At 42.2% G+C, this 18580-nt stretch overlaps 1 protein-coding gene across 1 annotated transcript in view; it reads left to right on the top strand.

The window, feature by feature from the left end:
* The window catches only part of DAAM2 (dishevelled associated activator of morphogenesis 2), a 66450-nt gene that overhangs the window by 20948 nt on the left and 26922 nt on the right, over positions 1-18580 (top strand). Inside the window, exons 12-15 of the mRNA XM_009572835.1 lie at positions 8-279; positions 7171-7278; positions 10104-10136; positions 13627-13733. Of these exons, the coding sequence (XP_009571130.1) occupies positions 8-279; positions 7171-7278; positions 10104-10136; positions 13627-13733 (520 nt within the window). The remainder of the gene's footprint in view (positions 1-7; positions 280-7170; positions 7279-10103; positions 10137-13626; positions 13734-18580) is intronic.

The following is an 18580-nucleotide window of genomic DNA, read 5'->3' as shown; positions in this document are numbered from 1 at the left end:
CCTCCAGGTGGCCCATTAGCTTTGTCCTCTTCTCACACATCTGAGAATTTGCCCCCGCTGCCACCTCCTCTGCCTTTCTCCAGCTGTCCCCCTCCTCCTGCTCCACCACCCCCACCAGGAGGACCTCCTCCCCCACCAGGAGCACCACCTTTCTTCAGCATGGGGATGCCACCCCCTTCAACAACCACCTTCAGCAGCAGTGGCACCAGCCTGAAGAAGAAATCTATCCCGCAGCCTTCACACCCACTGAAATCCTTCAACTGGGCTAAGCTGAGTGAGGTAAGAAATTGCAGTACTCTCAGCAATTAATTTGCTTTCTAAGTATAATTCAGTGTTGATTAATGCCATGAAGTGCAAGTTGACAGAAGCCAGTGATATTGTGGCTTTCCTTGGGCTGAGGTCAGTAGGAGTCAGTAACTGTCTTGGGGGAGGCTCCCCAGCTCTCCAGCAGTGCAGCATATCTCCTGTGATGAACAAGGTGCTGGATAGATTGAGCTGCAGTAGATCTGGGCATGCTATCAGTTAGGCAAAGCTGTAGTGAGACTGAATACATAAGCCAGAACTGGACATCTCCAGGACTGGTGTGCCAGAGTTGCCCTCGCTTGCGCATCAGGGAAAAGGATGGCCAGAGCCAATGTGGGCAAAACATGGTGAGAACCAGCTCCAAAACCAGCCTCCTCTACCCTGGCAGGAGCCATCACCAAGGAGAGAAAGGTGGCCTGATTCTCCTCACCATTTGTTCATGGCCACGAGGGAAGCTGCCCTTCTCCTTGCATGTTTACAGCTCTGTCTCTTGGCGATAAAACTCCAAATTGGCAATAAAAATAGAGGACTTAGATTCTTCCTGTTGCACTCATTTTCTGCTATCTTGGTTGCCTCTCCTTCCCCTACACTTCTCTCTCTTCCTTCTCTCTTCCCCACGCGCCCCCCCCCTTCTCTTTAGGTCTTAATTTTTTTTAACTGATTTAGAAAGAAAAAAAGTGTCTGTGTTGAGTTTGGACGGCTGCCTAGAAACCCAGGTTCTCTTTTAGACTGAAACTCACCCAGGGCCCAACTCCGGCATTTGGAATGAGTGTCCAGGGACCTCTGGAATGCCACAAGAATTCTCTCTCCCCCTTTCTCCTTTTTCTTTAAAATAAAGTGAAGTGAAATATTTGCTGCACCGTCTGTGCTTGTCTGTCAAGGCCACGTGGGGGGTGTGGGAGAGAATGTAAGGATGGGGATTTATTTTCCTTTGCAGAACATGGGACTTAGTGCTCTGAAGAAAAGAAATAATAACTAATATATGTATATATATGAATGTATAAGAAAAAGAGAGAGTCACAGGTGTTTCTGTTTAGTGTACAGTAACTGTAGGCTTATCCTGCCCTCTGGTTAGGAGTGAAGGCAGCTGTGCTAATAAAATTGAAGACCTGGGTGGTGAGGTGGGTAAAAGATGCTATTTTGAAGAAGGCAGAATAGGGAAAAGGGGCATAAGAGGGTGGGGGCTTCATTTTGGAGTGTTTGCCAGTGTTAGTGTTTTGACCTAGTAAGGTCTCTGCAAAACTGCAGAGGTTGTGGTGCAGATGCAGGTGGCTTGCCTTGTTATTTGGGGTGCACTTTGTTATGGAATTATTTAATTGCACTGACTGCTGGAGAAGGCAATACGTTTTGGCCATCTACATCAGTTATCCTAGATTCCCTGCATCAGTACCAGGCACTTTCTCTATGTTCACATGGATGTGAATCCTCTGAATGCAAAGTCATAGGTAGGCCGGATGGCCTCATCTTGCTTTTTGTTACCATTGAGGCACTTTTGTGGTGTTCTCCTGAACTGTCAAAGTAGCCATACATGAATGAATGAAGACTCACAACAACCATACTGGCTGGGAGCAGCGTATCTCGAGTTTTTGAACATGGGAAACTGAGGCCTGGAAGTGTGCATAGTATTATTGTGGTTCATGGCAGTGTTTAGCTTCCAGTTAAAGAAAACGTGTGGAAGAAGAATACATCTGACACAATATATGTGTTTTTCTTTTTTAAAAGACCGGTCTAGTTAGCAGAGAGCACAGGCGTGTCTGCACCATGCAACACAGCAAGGTGCGGTGACACAGCGTTGGAAATGGAACTGTACACAAACTCAGGGCTGCAGCCAGGTCAAATATGTTTTTCCTAGGTATCTCTGCATACTGTTTAGACCATTGTTCTCGAAGCAGTTAGTACAGAGTCTCTCTCCTAAGCTTTCTTAAGTGTGAAGATGATGCCAGGACTGAGGCAGCCCACATGAGAGTGAACCCCTTTCTGTCCATGCAGCCTGCCTCAAGGGGGTGAGAGAAAGCCAACAGAGCCTGAGAGGAGTGTAGACAGGGCCGGCCAAAAGGGATTTGTCTGCGATACACTTTCTCAGTAGAGGAATCAAGGCTGTTCTCCAGGGCAATTCATATGACACCTTCTTTCCCAATGCTGATATTGTCTTTGGAAGGAAAGGACTGAGCTGTTGGGTGTTAGGAGAATGATCAAATATATTCAAACTCTCAACAGTTGACAATAACAGATTGTCCACAGTTCCCATGGGCACCACGAAAAAGGTTTGACTGGAAAGTATTTGTGCTTCTAACAAGGAAACTCCAACAACCCGCTAATTTCCTTTGACAATTAAAGATTTTTTACTAGCTTTGATGTGAGCTGACGATCAGTGGCAAAGCCATTTAGATGCATGGATGGACTGAGGTCTGGCTAAGCCCTTCCACACCACAGATCCATTCATACAGCACTGTAGCATCGTCTGTGAATTCCATTCATACAGCACTACAGTAGTGCTGGTGCCAAGGATCTCTGTTTTTTAAGAAAAAGATATTGCAGTGTAACCACTGTAATGTCCTGGAAAGATTCCTTTCTTTGTTTCTGGACAGCAAATGGAGTTTGCTCTCCCACTCTGAATTTTACACAACACCCAAGGTCAAACAGGGACCAGACATTTATGGTTAATCCAAATGATGGACTGGTTTCAAGCACACTGGAAGTATGGATTAATATAATTACCTCTTTAATAAACATAAACATATTGATTTGAAGTTATCAGAGTAAATCAAGTCAACCTTCAACTGCACTGCTTGTTATCTCATGCCTGGAGAAGCAACTTCCCAATAAGAGTCAGGCTGCTAATGACTCTAGTCAATGATCTGAAAGGGGCTTTCTTTAGCCAGCCCCAAATAGACCTGGGTGAAATTGTCTCAGAAGAAAGGTATTTGTTCTACATACCACATAGGATTTAAAAAAAAAAACCAAAAAAAACCAAAAAACCAAAACCCAAAAAAACAGTCACGTAAACAGAAAATGTTCATTTTGACACTAATTTTTAAAAAAAGAAAGTTTCTATAATGTTATTGATGATTCTGATTTCTGGAACTTTCTTCCTAAAAGCAGCCTGAGGATCATGGCAAACAATGATGCAGGACTGCTGCCAGAGATTCAAAATTAATGGAAAGATTTCCACAAAATCTCAGTGTGAAGCTATGCATAATAGCCTTGGTGGTGCCTAGTCCTACAGTGAGATAAAACATCTGTCTCAATTAACAAACATGCCAGAAATACAATTTTTGCTCAAAGTGGATTTTTCTTACACTGAGGAAAGGATCTGATATCAAAAGAGAAATTTGAAAAACACACTCTGTTCATATTCCTTTTTCAGATTCATAATGGAATTATGAATTAAAATTTTAAGTTGCTTCACTTTTTGATGGTTAATATTTTACAAATATTAACCTACTGGTAAACAGGGTTGCCTGCTCCAATATTCACAGGACAAATTAAAGGCTTTTCCAAAGTACTGTAAGTTTTCACTCATGCTGTGAGGTTATTGAAGCAGGATGGACTTTAGTGGCTTGCCAAGTATCACTATTTATCTTTCAGGGTAAATAAAATAATCTCTTAGATGTAGCAGAGGACAGCTTGATATGATTTGTAGCTCCATGAAACACTGTCATTCTCTAATCTTGGTAGGTCTCTCAGCAAATTTGGCTTCATTACAAAGGTGGAATGACATAACTGGAGCGAGCAAATTCTTAAATGCAACATACCAAAAACTCAGCTTGATGGAGCAAATGCCTTGTCAATACTTGTTCTGATAATAAGAAGTTTCCTTACCTAGTATGTACTACCATTTTACTAGAGGACGCTGGGAAATGTAGTTCATAGGATTTGCTTCTCAAAGGGGGCCAAGACTTTGCAAAGAAGAGGAATCACAGGTCTTGGAAGACTTGTAGAATGAATGAATAAATGAATGAATGAATAAATATGGGGAGAAAAGCATGTTACAGATGAAGTGACCTCTCTTTTTTTTCTTTTTTACTTTTTTTTTTTTTAAAGGAGAGAGAAAAAGGGAAAGAAGAAATAAAGAATTTACTTTATTTTTAAATTGCTATTTAGGGACCATAAATATTTTTTATGGTGCTGAGGGAATCATCATTATGCAAGGCTGTTTCTCTTAAAACGGTCAGTCTCTCTGGCTGATGACAAGGAACTATCAGCCAGTTAATCCATAACTGAGTAGCAAAAGCTTAGTGTAGGAAATTATCTGGCAGCAACATGAAAGTTTTCAAGGGCAGAACTTAGGGTAGGAGTAGAAGAGACACCCCCATTGCAAGTGTTTTGTGCAACAAAGGTTGTTTATACCTCTGCTTGCCTTGTTTTTTCTTTGACTGGATTAGCCCATTTGCTTTTTAAGAACTGAAATTGGGCTGCTTGGGTCAAAGTTCTGTTTGTGCACACCATTGCAATGGGTGCTGCTTTGGAATTTGTCTTTCTGCTACAAGTAGCATACAAACCATTCTGTACAGGACCAGATTCAACCTGGGTCTTTAAATGAATCTGAACAGAAATGAGAATAATTTTCACTTCCTTGGGTTGTTTTTCTGGGAAAGTATGGAAGAGAACTACTCTGCAATCCCTTCGTGAGTCTCAGAACTGCCTGTTCTGGCACCTCTGCAATTCATTCGGACTAGCCCGTTCTGTAGCGCGTTTTCACTGTTCTTGCCATTTGTGGGGAAACTTCACTGCCATGAGAGTTTTGCAGCCGGACAGGTAGATTGGCAAGACTCTTATGAGTAGCTGTCTCTTGAGTCACATCCAGCCTTCTGCCAAACACAGCATATAGCTTTTTGGCATCCTCAGGGCTCTATCCCAATGATGACTCTAAGGACTGCTCCTGCAGTCATGTCCACCGGCTCCTGTCAAGAAATATTCTTCCATTTCAGTGTTTGATGGGACAATCTGAAACAGTGAGGAACTCGGAGAACTGCTCTGCTGTTCAAGTACATCCCTCGGGATTTATAATTCAAGGTTTATAAAGCCAGCCTGGAAATTGAATGAGAATGAACACTCTGCCTGGATGCTTCTGACTAAGATTGGCAGTAGAGTCCAGGGTTAGAATAAAATGAAAATTAACTTTGTCTCCTATTCCTTTGGCTGAGATGAGCCTCCAAAACTAGTTTGTCATGTTACAGTCACGGGGTCATGATGTTTTTCCTACCATGGAAAGAAGAGCTACACAGATTGCAAGGAATGATACCATCATATTGGTGAGCCTGTTCAGGGATGGGTGCTGCTCCCATCTAGCCTATGCTCTCACTGTAAATAGCACTGCAGACACCCCTCCCTGCCCTCAAGCACTCACAGGCTGCCTCTGGAGGGAGGGTGTTGGTTTTCCTCCACAGTGTCTGCCCTGCCAGGAATTTCCTCCAGAACACTTCACACTTCTATTTCCCTCTCATTTCATCCTCCCATCAGGTGTTTTTCCTTGCTCCTTGAGCCTTGTGGCTTAGCACATTTCCCTCATTCCTTTGATGACTGTGAATGGGAAGTAGAGCCTGTTCCTAATTAGTTCTGATAATGAAGTGTTAACACACTTTGCTGTGTAGGTACAAGTCAGGTACTTCAGAGCTGGAGCCTGTGTGAGGGTTTCATTCCTGTTGCTTGCTGTTCCTGGCTTTCTCTGCATCAGTGTTCTGCTGGCTCTTCATCTCCTGGGGTTTGCTTAGGTCTCTTTACAATCCCTTCTGTCCATTTCCTTTTTCTTTTAATCAACACCTTCCTTATTTTTCCAGTTAATAAATATAATAAATGTTCACTTCATTAACTAAATTAACTGAAAGACAGTGTTGTCAGATGTGAAGGGCAAGTTTTCCTTTTCTGAATGGATAATTGCCCAAAGCTTGTCCCACACAATATGCACCTTAACGGTCAGTAGGAAGGAGAAGGTAGTTCAATCTTTGTGTCCTCTTTGCCAGCAAGGACATCTGCCCTGAAAAAGTCAGCAGGAGACCCCGAGGCCTTCTCCTAGTTTAGGATGACTGCTGATTAGCTAATTCGTGTACTACAAGAGCTTGTTTGGTCCAGGGTTGGTGGAGCAAACCAGCAAAGTTGGAGGAGTCTGTGCCTGTCTCCCTCCATGCTAATCATCTACCAGACAGCTAGGATTCCCTGGCATTCGGGATAATGTATCACATGAGTTGTGAAAATTTCCAGTTAATGTGGATGATGCTCTTTCAGAGATCTGGCTATAGTTTGTGTCTATCTGAGTCAACAAAGAACTCATGTAGACGGGGGAGATCATGCCATAGGAAACAATCAGACTTCAAAGACTCAGAGCCTTAAAAGTAAAATAAAATAAAATCTTAAACTACTTTCACAGGCAGGCAGAATGAAAACCATATACCCTTTGGGGTTTACAACAGAACCTGGCAAAATTTGCAGAAGGGAAGATGTGTCTGGTGTTTGTCATGCATCAGTGCCCTTCCTAAGCTTTTTCCTCATGATGGTAACACTTCTTTCAGCATGACCACAATCATTGTGTTAGACAGATGGCCACTCTTGAAAGGAAACGTACTGTGGGATCATGGATATTGCTTGACATGTGGTCTGCTAGTCTTGGAATGTGCCCTTTCATCAAGGTTTGTTGTGATGAAAAACACAAAATACTCAGTACATTTAAAAAAACGCAAAAAACCCCAAAACCCACACCACTGTTTTTTTCTCCTTTGACCCTTGAAACAAAGTGTGCTCTCTAAAATGATAGTAGTAGTACATAGGAACATGGCCAGTGAGCAGGAGAGAATGATCTATCCAAATGGGATTGGATGTTCTTAGCTAAAAGCTTTTGCTATCTCATTAAAATATGACCTTTTCTTTCAGGAGAGGATCCATGGCACAATCTGGAATGAGATCGATGATTTAAAGGCATTCAAGATGCTGGATCTAGAAGATTTTGAAAAGATGTTCTCTGCGTATCAGAGACACCAGGTAGGGGTGAACCCTTCCCCACACCTTGTCTTTCTTGAATTTCTGGAGGAGGAAAGAACACATGACTGTGATCTGGGCCCTTGTCCACCTGCAGTCAAGCTGTATCATTTGCTGCTCTGTCACTGTTCAGAAAATCACAAGACCAAAAGAAGTGGGCAGGATATATAGGGCAGAGTATAACCTTCTGTTATCAACATACTTCATACTAATGGGCAGCTCTCAGAGACAACAGCTCCCAACAGGTAATGCTCTATTTGGTCTCAGCAGCCACCGGCTTCCAAAAGCTCCTGAGCTTTGCATTCATGCTTGATATCCATCTTTCTATTTCTCCCATTCATCCAGATAAAAAGTCTGTAGTTGCCTGAGTACAAAGCAAGATGACTGAATTAGCTGTCTTTCGCTTTGTCTATTTTTTCTTAAACAGCCAACTGACCCAGCTGGCTAGGTGACAGAAACTGTCTGAATTACAGATTATAACACAAATAGCATACTTTAAAAGCAGCCGTTTATTAGAATGTCTTTTTTTCCCTCCTCTTTTTCTTGGAGAGCCAGTCACCTTCAATCTGTCTGTCTCCGCTGAATGAGATTTAGCAAGAGAGGGACTGTACTTGCACTCCCTGAACTCCCCCAGCTTTCCTTTGCTTTTGGAATATGTTTGGAGAAACTCAGTCTTCTGTACTCTGCAGAATTGGATCATTGCTCTGGAGTTTTAGGAAAAGACGCAGATGTGATTGCCATAAGCAGCCTTTATGATTAAGTCTTACAGTGATGATGATTACTTCATTGTCATTATGATTAACTTATTCAGTACCTTAAAATTGACAAACAAACCCCTTGTCTTTGGACTTTTCCATCTGTTCCCTTCTCTCTCTCATTTTTCTATTTAATCCAATAAACATAATGAATAACTCTTCTGATTTACTAGCTCACAGCCACCTAGATAAGCATCCCAACTTGAACTGTGAAGAATGTGATGTTACCCGTTGCATGATGACATTTTATTTCTCATTCTGCTCCTGCAAATAGCTGTTGCTTTTTCAGGGGATCCCTCTCTGTTTCTGTGAATCCCATTCCCTGAAATAAGAACTTAGTTCACAGAGGGGAAGAAAGGCACATAAAACTTCAGTGCTGTTGCAAGATTGGATTTAGACCCTGTGCCAACAGCTTAGCTATGGTGGTGAGCTCCCAATTGTCTTGCAAGTAGCAGACTGTCATCTGTGCACATGAGTAGCCATTGCAGCATCAAGGTGCCACTCCAATGTTTTGGGTGCAAACATTACAGCTTTCTCGCTAGAAATGACCTTGCAAAGCCTTGCTTCCTTTGGGCCCCAAAATCCAAAGCCAAAGCTGTTCTGTTCTGCCAACTCTCAGTTAGAATCATAATATTTATGGCTGTGTTACCAACCACCAAAAAGCAGCCTGGCCTATTCAACCGTAAACTAACCTGACCCTTACCCCTGCCCACTGGAATGGAGCCATCATCTCAGAGTGACCTCCATGGTTCTCAGAACAGTTCTCTTCCATCCTCATTAAACACACTTTATGACAGTGGCTCCAGACACTAGAGTATCACTTATGTAAGCTACATATTTTTATGTAGTTAGGTGCATTGCTGCCCTTCCAGCTTTCATTGAGGGTTTTGTTGGGGTTTTTTCCCCCTTAAATATTCCATTGTTATTACTTTGTGATACTTTCTTTTTCATCCATACTCACTCCAGTGTGAACTGGATTCCAATCAACAAGTCCTCATCAATTTTATTTTCCTTTTTTTTTTTTAAAGACCAGGCAACCAAAATTGCTTTTGAATAAAAATCTTATGAGAACTTTTCCAGTTGATTCACACTTAAGTCTTTTCTCCTCTTTTATTTTTGGAAATACTCCACTCTGGCCAAGTATGTGTTCACCCTGGGTTTGTGACTTTTAAACTTCGTCCAAATGTCTGTAAAGAAAAATGTCAACGCAAAGCCCTGCTCTTGTGCATCTGAAATGTCGAATGAGTACAGATAAAGACATTTCTTTCTTTGCTGTTATTAACATGATCTTCATATTTTTTCCAGTTTCATTTACATTAAACAGCTCTTCTTCATTTTTTTTAATGACAAAGGGTCTCTTCTCCTCTCTCAAGCCCAATGTATCATTTTTGGTGGCTATGAGGGAAAGCAGAACTGTCCAGTGTACAGAATGCTGGACCAAGAATTCTTACACTTGTCTTTTGACCTTGCTCCAATCTTACTGTGTAATATTAACCTTTTGATTCAGTATATCTGGTGTTTTCCTGGAATATGGAATACGTTGTGAAATAGTTGGTGTCTGTCACCCAGTAGTGCTGTAAGGCTTCTTTAGTGGTTACAGAGTGCTTTCAAAATACTTGGCTATAAGTTGTTAAAGGGTATAACGTGCCGTTGAAACAAGATATTACTAATAATGGCAAACTGTGCCTGTGCATCAGGAGAGGAGAACTGACCCTCAAGTTTTAACCTTGGCAGTTCTTTCAGTAGGGCTCCAGACTAGATTTGTAAAGGTATTTAAGCATTATCCTAGTTAATGTTTCAAGACCTAAGAGATTTATGCTTTGGGGACTGAATTTATTCTTTTCAGAAAAGACCTAGAACTCTTAGTTTCCGAACATCTGCTGATTTAAAATATGCAAAGAAATGCTGAAATACCTTTAAACCATCTGGGCCAGTATTACTTGCTAAGCATTTTATTCTCTTAGAAAACAGTGTGTGTCTAAATTCAGCTGCCTTGTTAAACTTGATATCTTTCTCTGTGACTAATTTTTGGCATGTTTCCTTCTTCGTTATTTGTGCCTGCTGCCTGCATAGGACCTGCTAACTAACCCCTCCTCCTGTAAGCAGGTGAGTATCATTGTCTGCCTCCTGATCCTCATGCAGTGTGTGGGAAGGTGAAGTCCTGCACCATGCCAATATGGGGTCATGAGTCATCTCATGCTACTCCTTAATGTGCCCTTGCACCTCTGCTTTCTGGGTGGGGAAGGTGGTACAAAAAATTTCTTTAGTTGTATTAGCTCTGTGATAGGAAGTAGTTCCCGTTCTTTCAGTTAGCTATGACTTCACTGTGGTTTCTGCTGGTGTCTGTAGTCCCCTTTTTGATGATCCTGAGGGAAAAAAACAGGGACAAAGTAGAATGTGAACGTGAACTCTTCCTTAACCAAACTAATAGCCTCTCTAGTAGAGAACAAAAGGGGCTCTAAGGGAGCCTTCACTCCCACTGTTCCCATCTGTGGTCCATCTGCTTTGGACAGTACTGAAGTCTCCAGATGTATTCACTAGCCACAGCCTTTCTGATAAAGAAAATCTTTCTTTCTGTAGAACCGGAAGGCACTTTGGTTGGGCAGAAGGATTTGTGCCAGCTGAGGAGCAGAAGGGTTAGACTGGAGGAAAGACTACTTCATTTCAGACTGCTGAAACCCTCATAAAGTTCAGCGAAAGACTGAAATGGTGTTTAGATGAAGAAGAGGTATCAGACTGCCCACATGTCTTCAGACTGGCTACTTCTCAATTTATTCATCATCTTAAGCAAAATTCTTGGCAACACTTTTGGGAAGAGCAATGCTCTCAGAAAAGGGTTGTTCAGATGTCATCACAAGTGTCTCCGGTGGCTTCAGAAGAAAGTAGTCCTCGCAATGAGTGCTCAGGGAATTGTATTTGGAAAGTCTGGTCAGGACCTCTACCACTGGGTGAAGCTAATACATGGCTCTGGGCTATTTACTGGCTTTCGTCATGGCAGCATGCACCATGAAACAAGACAATATGGTAGAAATAGTTCCCTAAAGTATTGATAATTACTGGAACCTAGGATGCTGCCATGGTACCAGACCATGAGTTCTGCAGCTAACCAAAATCAAACAGGGCAGCAATATGATGAACATATTCCACATGTCTAGTCATCCCAGCACTGAAATTTTAGTTGATTTTTGAATTTGCAATTAAAATCTCAAATCTGAAATACTCTTTGAAGCACATAACATAATGTTATTCCAGATGAAAAGCTGGTAAAGAATGATGGGATAAAACTTAGGGATCTTGTCTGTCAGGTTGATAACAGCTCCAATTTTCTTGCTTTGTATGCTTGGCCTGTCTCACAAAAACTGGTCACTACTGCCCCTTTGCTCCTCTTTTTCTGCGTCTAAGAAAATGCAGATAGTCCATATGCAATCTGTTTTCCTTCAGCTAAGCTTGCAGTTTGGCTTCAGTAAAACCTGAGGCTTCATCTGCTTTTGCTTACATAGAACTCCAAGTATCTATAAATATTTCTCCCCTCAATATGAGTTGAAGAGAATATATTTTTAGATGAGACTAGCCCACTCCTTATGACCAAGGAGTGGGCCACGTCTGAATAGTTGAAGTTATTAATCTGTGTTGAACCTTGTGGGTTGGAGAATTGGAAATGGGATGGAGACTATTATACCAATCCTTGCCGCATGACTTTAGGGGAGCTGTCTAAATCCCTACCCCCGACACACACAGCCAAACCCTGAAAAAATTTGGTTTTTTCCTTGGGATGGGTGCTGGTTAACACTAACCAGGTGTGTTTGTCTGCAAACATTAGCTAGTGAGGCACAGCGAAGCTTTTAAATGAAGAGCAACAAGTACCAACAAGTACCTTTCTTACCTTCAACAGCTGTCTATCTCCCCGTTCCCCTGTCTTCCACCCCACAAACCGAGGAAATTCAGGAAAATTTTAGCCTCTCTACATGCCAGATTATACTGGGGGTGCCCTGCTTTTTGGTATTGTTAGTTATTGTCTCAGAAATAATAAACTTGCCCAATGCCCAATTTTTCCTTTTTTTGGAAACACTATTTGATGCATCAAGTAACATTGCAATTTTTTTCTGCCAAGCTAGACACTTTGGGCACATCCAGCATGCATGTCTTCAGCTGGTGCATTGTACCTGCTTATAAATGCCACTTAGTATTGGTGGTGGCTCACTGCAGCAGTTGGACGTGGTTGTAAGAATCCTTTGTATATCCAGGAGCAATACAGGCTCATTGTAGCTGATTGTACCAAGAACTCAAATGACAACTAGCAGTATGAATTTACATTTAACTCTCAAATATTTGGGTGTCGAAATCTCTTGGAGTGGCTTAGTCATGCTGATTATAAGTAAGCCCTGAGCTGCAGAACCTTGAGTCCTGGGACTGAATTCTGGGAAGCACGACTGTATGTTTGCCGTGATCTTACACCTTTCCCTGGGTATCTGCTGTTGACCACTCTCAGGACAGGATACTGGGGAAGATGGACCTTTTGATCTGACTCAGCATGCTTGCTGTTATGTCCAAAGAAAGAAGTCACATTGCTAATTTAATGGGTCCATTCAAAGCTAGATTATACTGGTAAGTCTCAAAATCTCAAGGCATGACAATATGGATATCATGGAAAGGCATTTTTGAAGAGGTTCCAGCAGCAGTTAGCTGGGAAAATAAAAACTGTCCTGTTTCCAATTTCATCTGTTGGTAACTAGAGAGCTATTATCCAGGATTAATACCTTTTATCATTACCTCTACTTCCCTTTAAGGAATGGTGTTAAAAGATACCCAGAGTAACTACAGAAAGCCAATCTCCGGAAGTGAAACAAATCCCATGGCTCTGGTGGGTAGGCAGGACAAGGAGACAGAGAATTCTGGATGGTCAGACTGTGACAAACATTTTGGATGGGGATTTTCCAGTTTTTTTCCAGGTGATGAGTTTGGCAATGGAGATATACAGAGAACTTTGAAAAAGGGTGGTTTCTGTATGATTAAAGGTATTAATTTAAAAAAGAGAGGCTTGTTCAGATGTAGATATTGACCATTTAGTTAAGATATATTTAGTAAGATAAACACCATCTTGCCCTACTGTTTGCATCTCTCATATCATATGGATTGGACTGGTCCAGTGGTAGCCTGAAGAGATGATCGAAGGATTTTTCCTGATTGGGCTGCAGCCTTTCAAGAATGCTGTGTAACCCCTGCAGAAGGCATCTGCTGAAGGATATGCTGTGACACCAGTGGGCGTTACCATAATGTGCCCGATTTTCCTGTCATGCCAGTTTTGCACAATAGCATAATAATAATAACATAACTGTTGGTAGGGTGAGTCCAATAGGTCAGAATTAGGTCCAGTATTTGGAATCAAAGATGATCTTACAGGTGGTAATGAATGACTTCTGTTTTTCTAGTAATACAGGATCTACCTACATGTTTTCTGCTTTTCCTGTCTCCTTTTCTCACCATGGGGGTGGATTTTGCCAGGTTGGGATGGGTTTTGTTCATTGCACTCAGCTAAGTTTATCAGTCTTGGGTGAGAAATATACTGATTGTTCCCCCCTTTTTGAATTATACGCAGAAAGAGATGGGTTCAACAGAAGACCTTTACCTCTCCACACGCAAGGTGAAAGAGCTCTCTGTGATTGACGGCCGGAGGGCCCAGAATTGTGTCATTCTCCTTTCCAAGTAAGTGTGCTAAGCCTTAGCTCACAGGGTATCCTGTGGTCAATGTAGAGGCAAGAGGGGATGGAATTAAACAAATGGGCATGTTTCTTTTCTCACCTAGACCTGCTGTGTAATACCTGCAGAGCTTCAGAGAAACCTCTCTTGCAGTATCATAAAAGCATGTCTGAAGTGTTAGCTCACTTAATCAGCATATGCATACACACATTTTATGCATTAAACAGATAGACATAGACATCAAGATGTATCTGAAGACTCATCACCAAAAAACTATCAGTACTCATAGGTAGATGAAAGCAACTCATTGGCAGTGCTTGCATGTCACTGTAAGTGATGTGTCTCCCATGCTCTATGTATGTCATTTGTTTCTGTTCTGTATGTTTTTTTCTAAATGTTGCCCTGAGCATCTCCCTGGAAAAAAGCAGAGCTGAGAGTGGTGTTCATCTTTGTCATTTTTGACTCTTGGTGAGAAGAGTGGTAAATGTAAAAAGAGATATTCAGGAATTAGGTCTTGTATTTGTAAATTAGGTTTTGGATACCAGGAGTTGCCTTTGCATGCTCCTGCAATGACTCTAATGCTTTCTATGCTGTGACATCAGGTCGCTCTATATGCTTTACATGCCTTTCTACCAACATGAGTACTGGGCTGGATGTCTGTCACTAAACATCAAATTTGTGCAGGCACTGATCCACCTGAGAAAGTTGTCTGTCCTGACAGAGGAGGGACAGCAGGGCTGGAGACAGATCCTGGGAAAGCTGTGGCAGTACTGAGCAATAAAACTGTTTCTACTGATCAGTAGAAAATGTGGGTTCGTATGGATGTGATTGCTTGTCTGCTGTAACAAACTAACAGTTAAAAACAAAGTTGCAGCCAGACCACCAGGACTGGAGTGAGTTCTCTCCATTGCTTAGTGAAACCCATGGAGGCTCTCATTATGCTACTTATGTGGTATTAGCCTGCATGTCAGCAGGACCCCCCCCATCCAAACCAGCAATGAGGGAAGGCTTACATTTCTCTCTCTGCAGCAGTTGCCAACGCATGTCTTTGCTGGTGTTGGCAGCTGACTGCAAGCTGGGGCAGAGGGATGGGGAGGCAATAGGTGCAACAGGATTTTCATGCTGTTTGACAGACCTGCTAAAGTGTGTCTGGGGTTCAGATTAACTCATGTAAGCACATGGAACATTTCCTAGAAGTGGTAACATAATGTGTGCAGGTGGCTGGGCTGAGTAGGATCCAGGAAGGCAGTCCATGACTTGGTATGACACTAGACGTTTATTTGTAAACACTTTCTATCCCCAAAACAAAAGCAGTGTGGATGACAGCAGTACATGTTTTTCACCATTCACCTCTTCTGCCATGCAAGTCTGGCCCATTCTTACCTGAGAGGAATCCTCTCTAAACAGTGAGAGAGAGAAAGGATAGTCTCTGTAGTTTGTCTTCCCTTTTGCTGCCTCCAGCAAAGTGGCATTGAAACATGAACCTTGCACTTCAGGGTCCACAGCATGTGTTCACTCCAGGTGTGCCATGAAACCAGTCCACCTCAAATTGCTAGTCTGGACTCAAACCAGAGGTGAAAAGCTGTGTTTTGTGACTGCCAACTTCCCCACTAGATCAGGAAATATCCTGATCTTATTCTTAGCAGGCCTAAATGGATGACAGAGATTTGGAGGCTGAGTTCACTGTCCCTAAGGAGCCTGCCAGTTTGTGTTGTGCCCTGTTGACTTCACTGTGCTGCGCTTTGGGAAATGCCAGTCACCAGGGCTATCACTGGCTTAGATCATTTAATGTTTGTAACAGACAGTGTTACACCCAGGATATCAGAAATACCTTACAGCTTGGTCCAGGATTGCTATTCCTCCCCAAACTTCCCTTTTAAAGACAACTCGAAAAGCAAAAATCTTTGGGAACTAAAGTGGCACCTCTACATTCTTGCCTTTTTCTGCTTTTTATGCTTATGTGGTTCTATTATTAAAGACAGCGATTGGGAAGATTGGCTGCAAACAATAATTGAAAGAGTTTTATGACCCCTTTGCAGTTTTTTTCATTACCCCACTTTTCCTCCTTTAGGTTAAACCCTGAAGGAGAGCCACTCCCAGCCAACTCATCCCTGGCTGCTGCCATGCCCTTGCTGCTCCTGCAGCGCACCTTACATGTGTGCATGTGGGTGTGCCCACACGTGCAATGAGAGGGGATTTAAAATTGGTGACAAACAAAGAGAGTTTGTGCAACCCTGAGCTGCAGCCTCAGCTTTCAGGTTGCCACAGTATCTGCCAACAGCTGTTTCCAATTGAATCTTACTGTGCATATATCCCTGTAGTTTATTCCCCCTTTGTTTACACTAAACTGTCGTGTCCTTTAAAGTAAAATAGCTGCATGGGTTGGGTTTTCTTTCCCTCCACTACTCAAATGTTTTTGTTTTACTAACACTGTGTTAGAAGGGGTCAGGCAGAGCTCATATTTCATATGGTCCAACAAGCCAAAACCTAGCTAGAGTGAGAAATAGATGTCTCTTGCTTTCTTTTGCAGAGAAACTGGAGCATGGTAGACTGAAAAGAGATGAAAATTGACTTGCTAGCTTATTGTTGCTCACAGTTAATAGAGTCATAAGCCTTCCTCCCCATTCTTATCTCTCTTTTCATAAAAAAAAGCTCTATTTCAACTACTTGATAGCAGCATCTTTCAGTTTTCCTGCAGTGGAAGGATGTAATTGCCCTTGTTTAATGGAGTCTGATGGATCCAGAACGAAGCTCTGTCCCATAGGCCAACTGTAAAAGTTTGAATAGGCGCAAGATCAGTTTATCTCACAGTATTTCCAGTAGGCCATAATTTAACCAGGACATGGAACCATCTGTCTGTGGTAAGTCCGGGCACCCACCAGCTTGAAATCTGCCTTTCTTTATGGTGTTTCCAACATACAGTTATTTCTGTCACACTGGAAATCTGCTATCCCTCATGAATTTCCTGATGTCTTCAGTTTCTACCAGGCTGGAAATTTACTGTCAGACTTGTGTGGTCTGGAAGAGTCATCCCAGATCCCTGTGTTTCACTGCTTTCACCTAGCAGCTGGAAATTTCTCTGACCTCTCTCAGCAGTATGGCTTCTCCCTGCCTCCATTATTTAAGTAACACGTAGTATTTTTGCTGCTCTAGTGTTTTTGTTGTACCATATCTTTAAATGTTCTTGCAAAATGTTAAATGGTCCTTGCAGAACATGCCTAAGACATGTGTCTCTTACTGTCTTGCTCTGTGAAATGCTCTGGAGAGGTCCAGTTCTATGATACACGTTGCTCAGAAGGCAGCTGAAAGTATACTTATGGAACTTTTTTGTGCAAGTTATTTTGCATGAATTCCAGCAAAATCATTATATCAGTGTTCTTTTGAGATGTGTTTGTTATTCCTGTGGCCCAGCTGGTCAGCAGTAACCCTCTCAAGGGGCTGGAAACAGTAGGAGTGCTAGCAAAATGTCATAAAACCAGTAATAGCAGAAGGGAGAATCTAACTACACAAAAATAGTTTTTAGATGTGAATATGACAGTAGATAGATACTAGCAAACAGCTTTACCAAACGTTTGTGGCTTTCATGATTGCTGATTCAAACATCTATCAATAAGGGAGAAGAAAAGAAATGTGCAGCATTTCCAACCAGAATACTAGAGAGACCGAGTATTTCTCTCGCATAGATGTGCCTCCTCAGCGCTTCTAAACCCTTTCAGATCAGACATTAAGAGGACAAGCTATTCAGCCAATGTCAGCCTCCATGTACTGCCTCTGCTGTGCCCTCAGTCCCCCTGTGCCTTTCTGCCATGTGACAATGCAGTGTTCACCCTTACCTCAAGGTAGATTCCAAGCAGTATGATATTTTGGGGTACAGATCATATATTGATGCAGAAACAGCTCATCGGACTCAGCAGTTCAGTTCCTCAGTGTGCTGTCTTGAAAAACACTAGACAATAAACAGTGCCTCCTGGGTTCCTGGAAAGATTTTCTGGTTTTGAGTTAAGGTCCACAATAAATGATTTTACCTGCTATCTGAGTATGATAAACCCCAAGGTTAAACTGAACACGTCAGTAGGTGCCATCCTGTCTTAGATCACAACTAGGAACCAGTAGGTAGGGTTGTGATAAAAGATGAACCATTGCCTCATCATGTCACTGTAATTTGGGGATTCCCAAGTTTGGACCTGCTTTGCTCTGCTTGGCTCAGAAAGACGGCCATCCCCAGATCCTTCTTGGTAGGAAATTGAGAGTATTTGGATGCAAAGTAGCTTGATCACCCATGAGCTTTCGCTGAAGGAGGAAAAGAAAAGCCTGTTTCTTTATGCACTTGGCAGAATACTTTCACAGTGAAGTGCTGAAAAGGCACTGAAAAGGTGGATTTTTTCCCAACATGTTGATATAATGGTGTAAGATGTACCTGATAAAGTGTCCAAACTGTTGTCCCCAAAATGTTAAGATGAGATGAGTTGGCAGCTGTGAGATAAGAGAATGTGAAAAGAGTGCCTGCATCTTTCTGTCTTCTGGGTGAACGTGCAGTTAGACCAGCCTGACTCCTGAATGCTGCTTCTGAAAGCAGGGAGATATCTCCTTTTCCTGCCTTTATGGGGTAGTGACAATGAGTATTCCCAAAACATAGCTATTTAACAGCCTGCAGCTTGGCAGTTGTACAGAGCCTTACAGAGCTTAGGAGAGCTCAGGAGTTGGAGAAGGCTTATGTCCCAGTCACAAAGTTTGGGAGTGAATTGACTAGTAGCCTGTGTGAAATGAGTTGTGGAGATGGAGAAGTCTGCAGTCAGTAAAAGCTAAGATTTGGGTGAGCTATACAAACTGGTCTTAGGATGCAGCTATGTGTC

The sequence above is a fragment of the Fulmarus glacialis genome, unplaced genomic scaffold, assembly GCF_000690835.1.
Source record: "Fulmarus glacialis isolate BGI_N327 unplaced genomic scaffold, ASM69083v1 scaffold4152, whole genome shotgun sequence".
In the NCBI taxonomy this organism is placed as follows: Eukaryota; Metazoa; Chordata; class Aves; order Procellariiformes; family Procellariidae; genus Fulmarus; species Fulmarus glacialis.
This window is presented reverse-complemented; position numbering and strand designations above follow the sequence as displayed.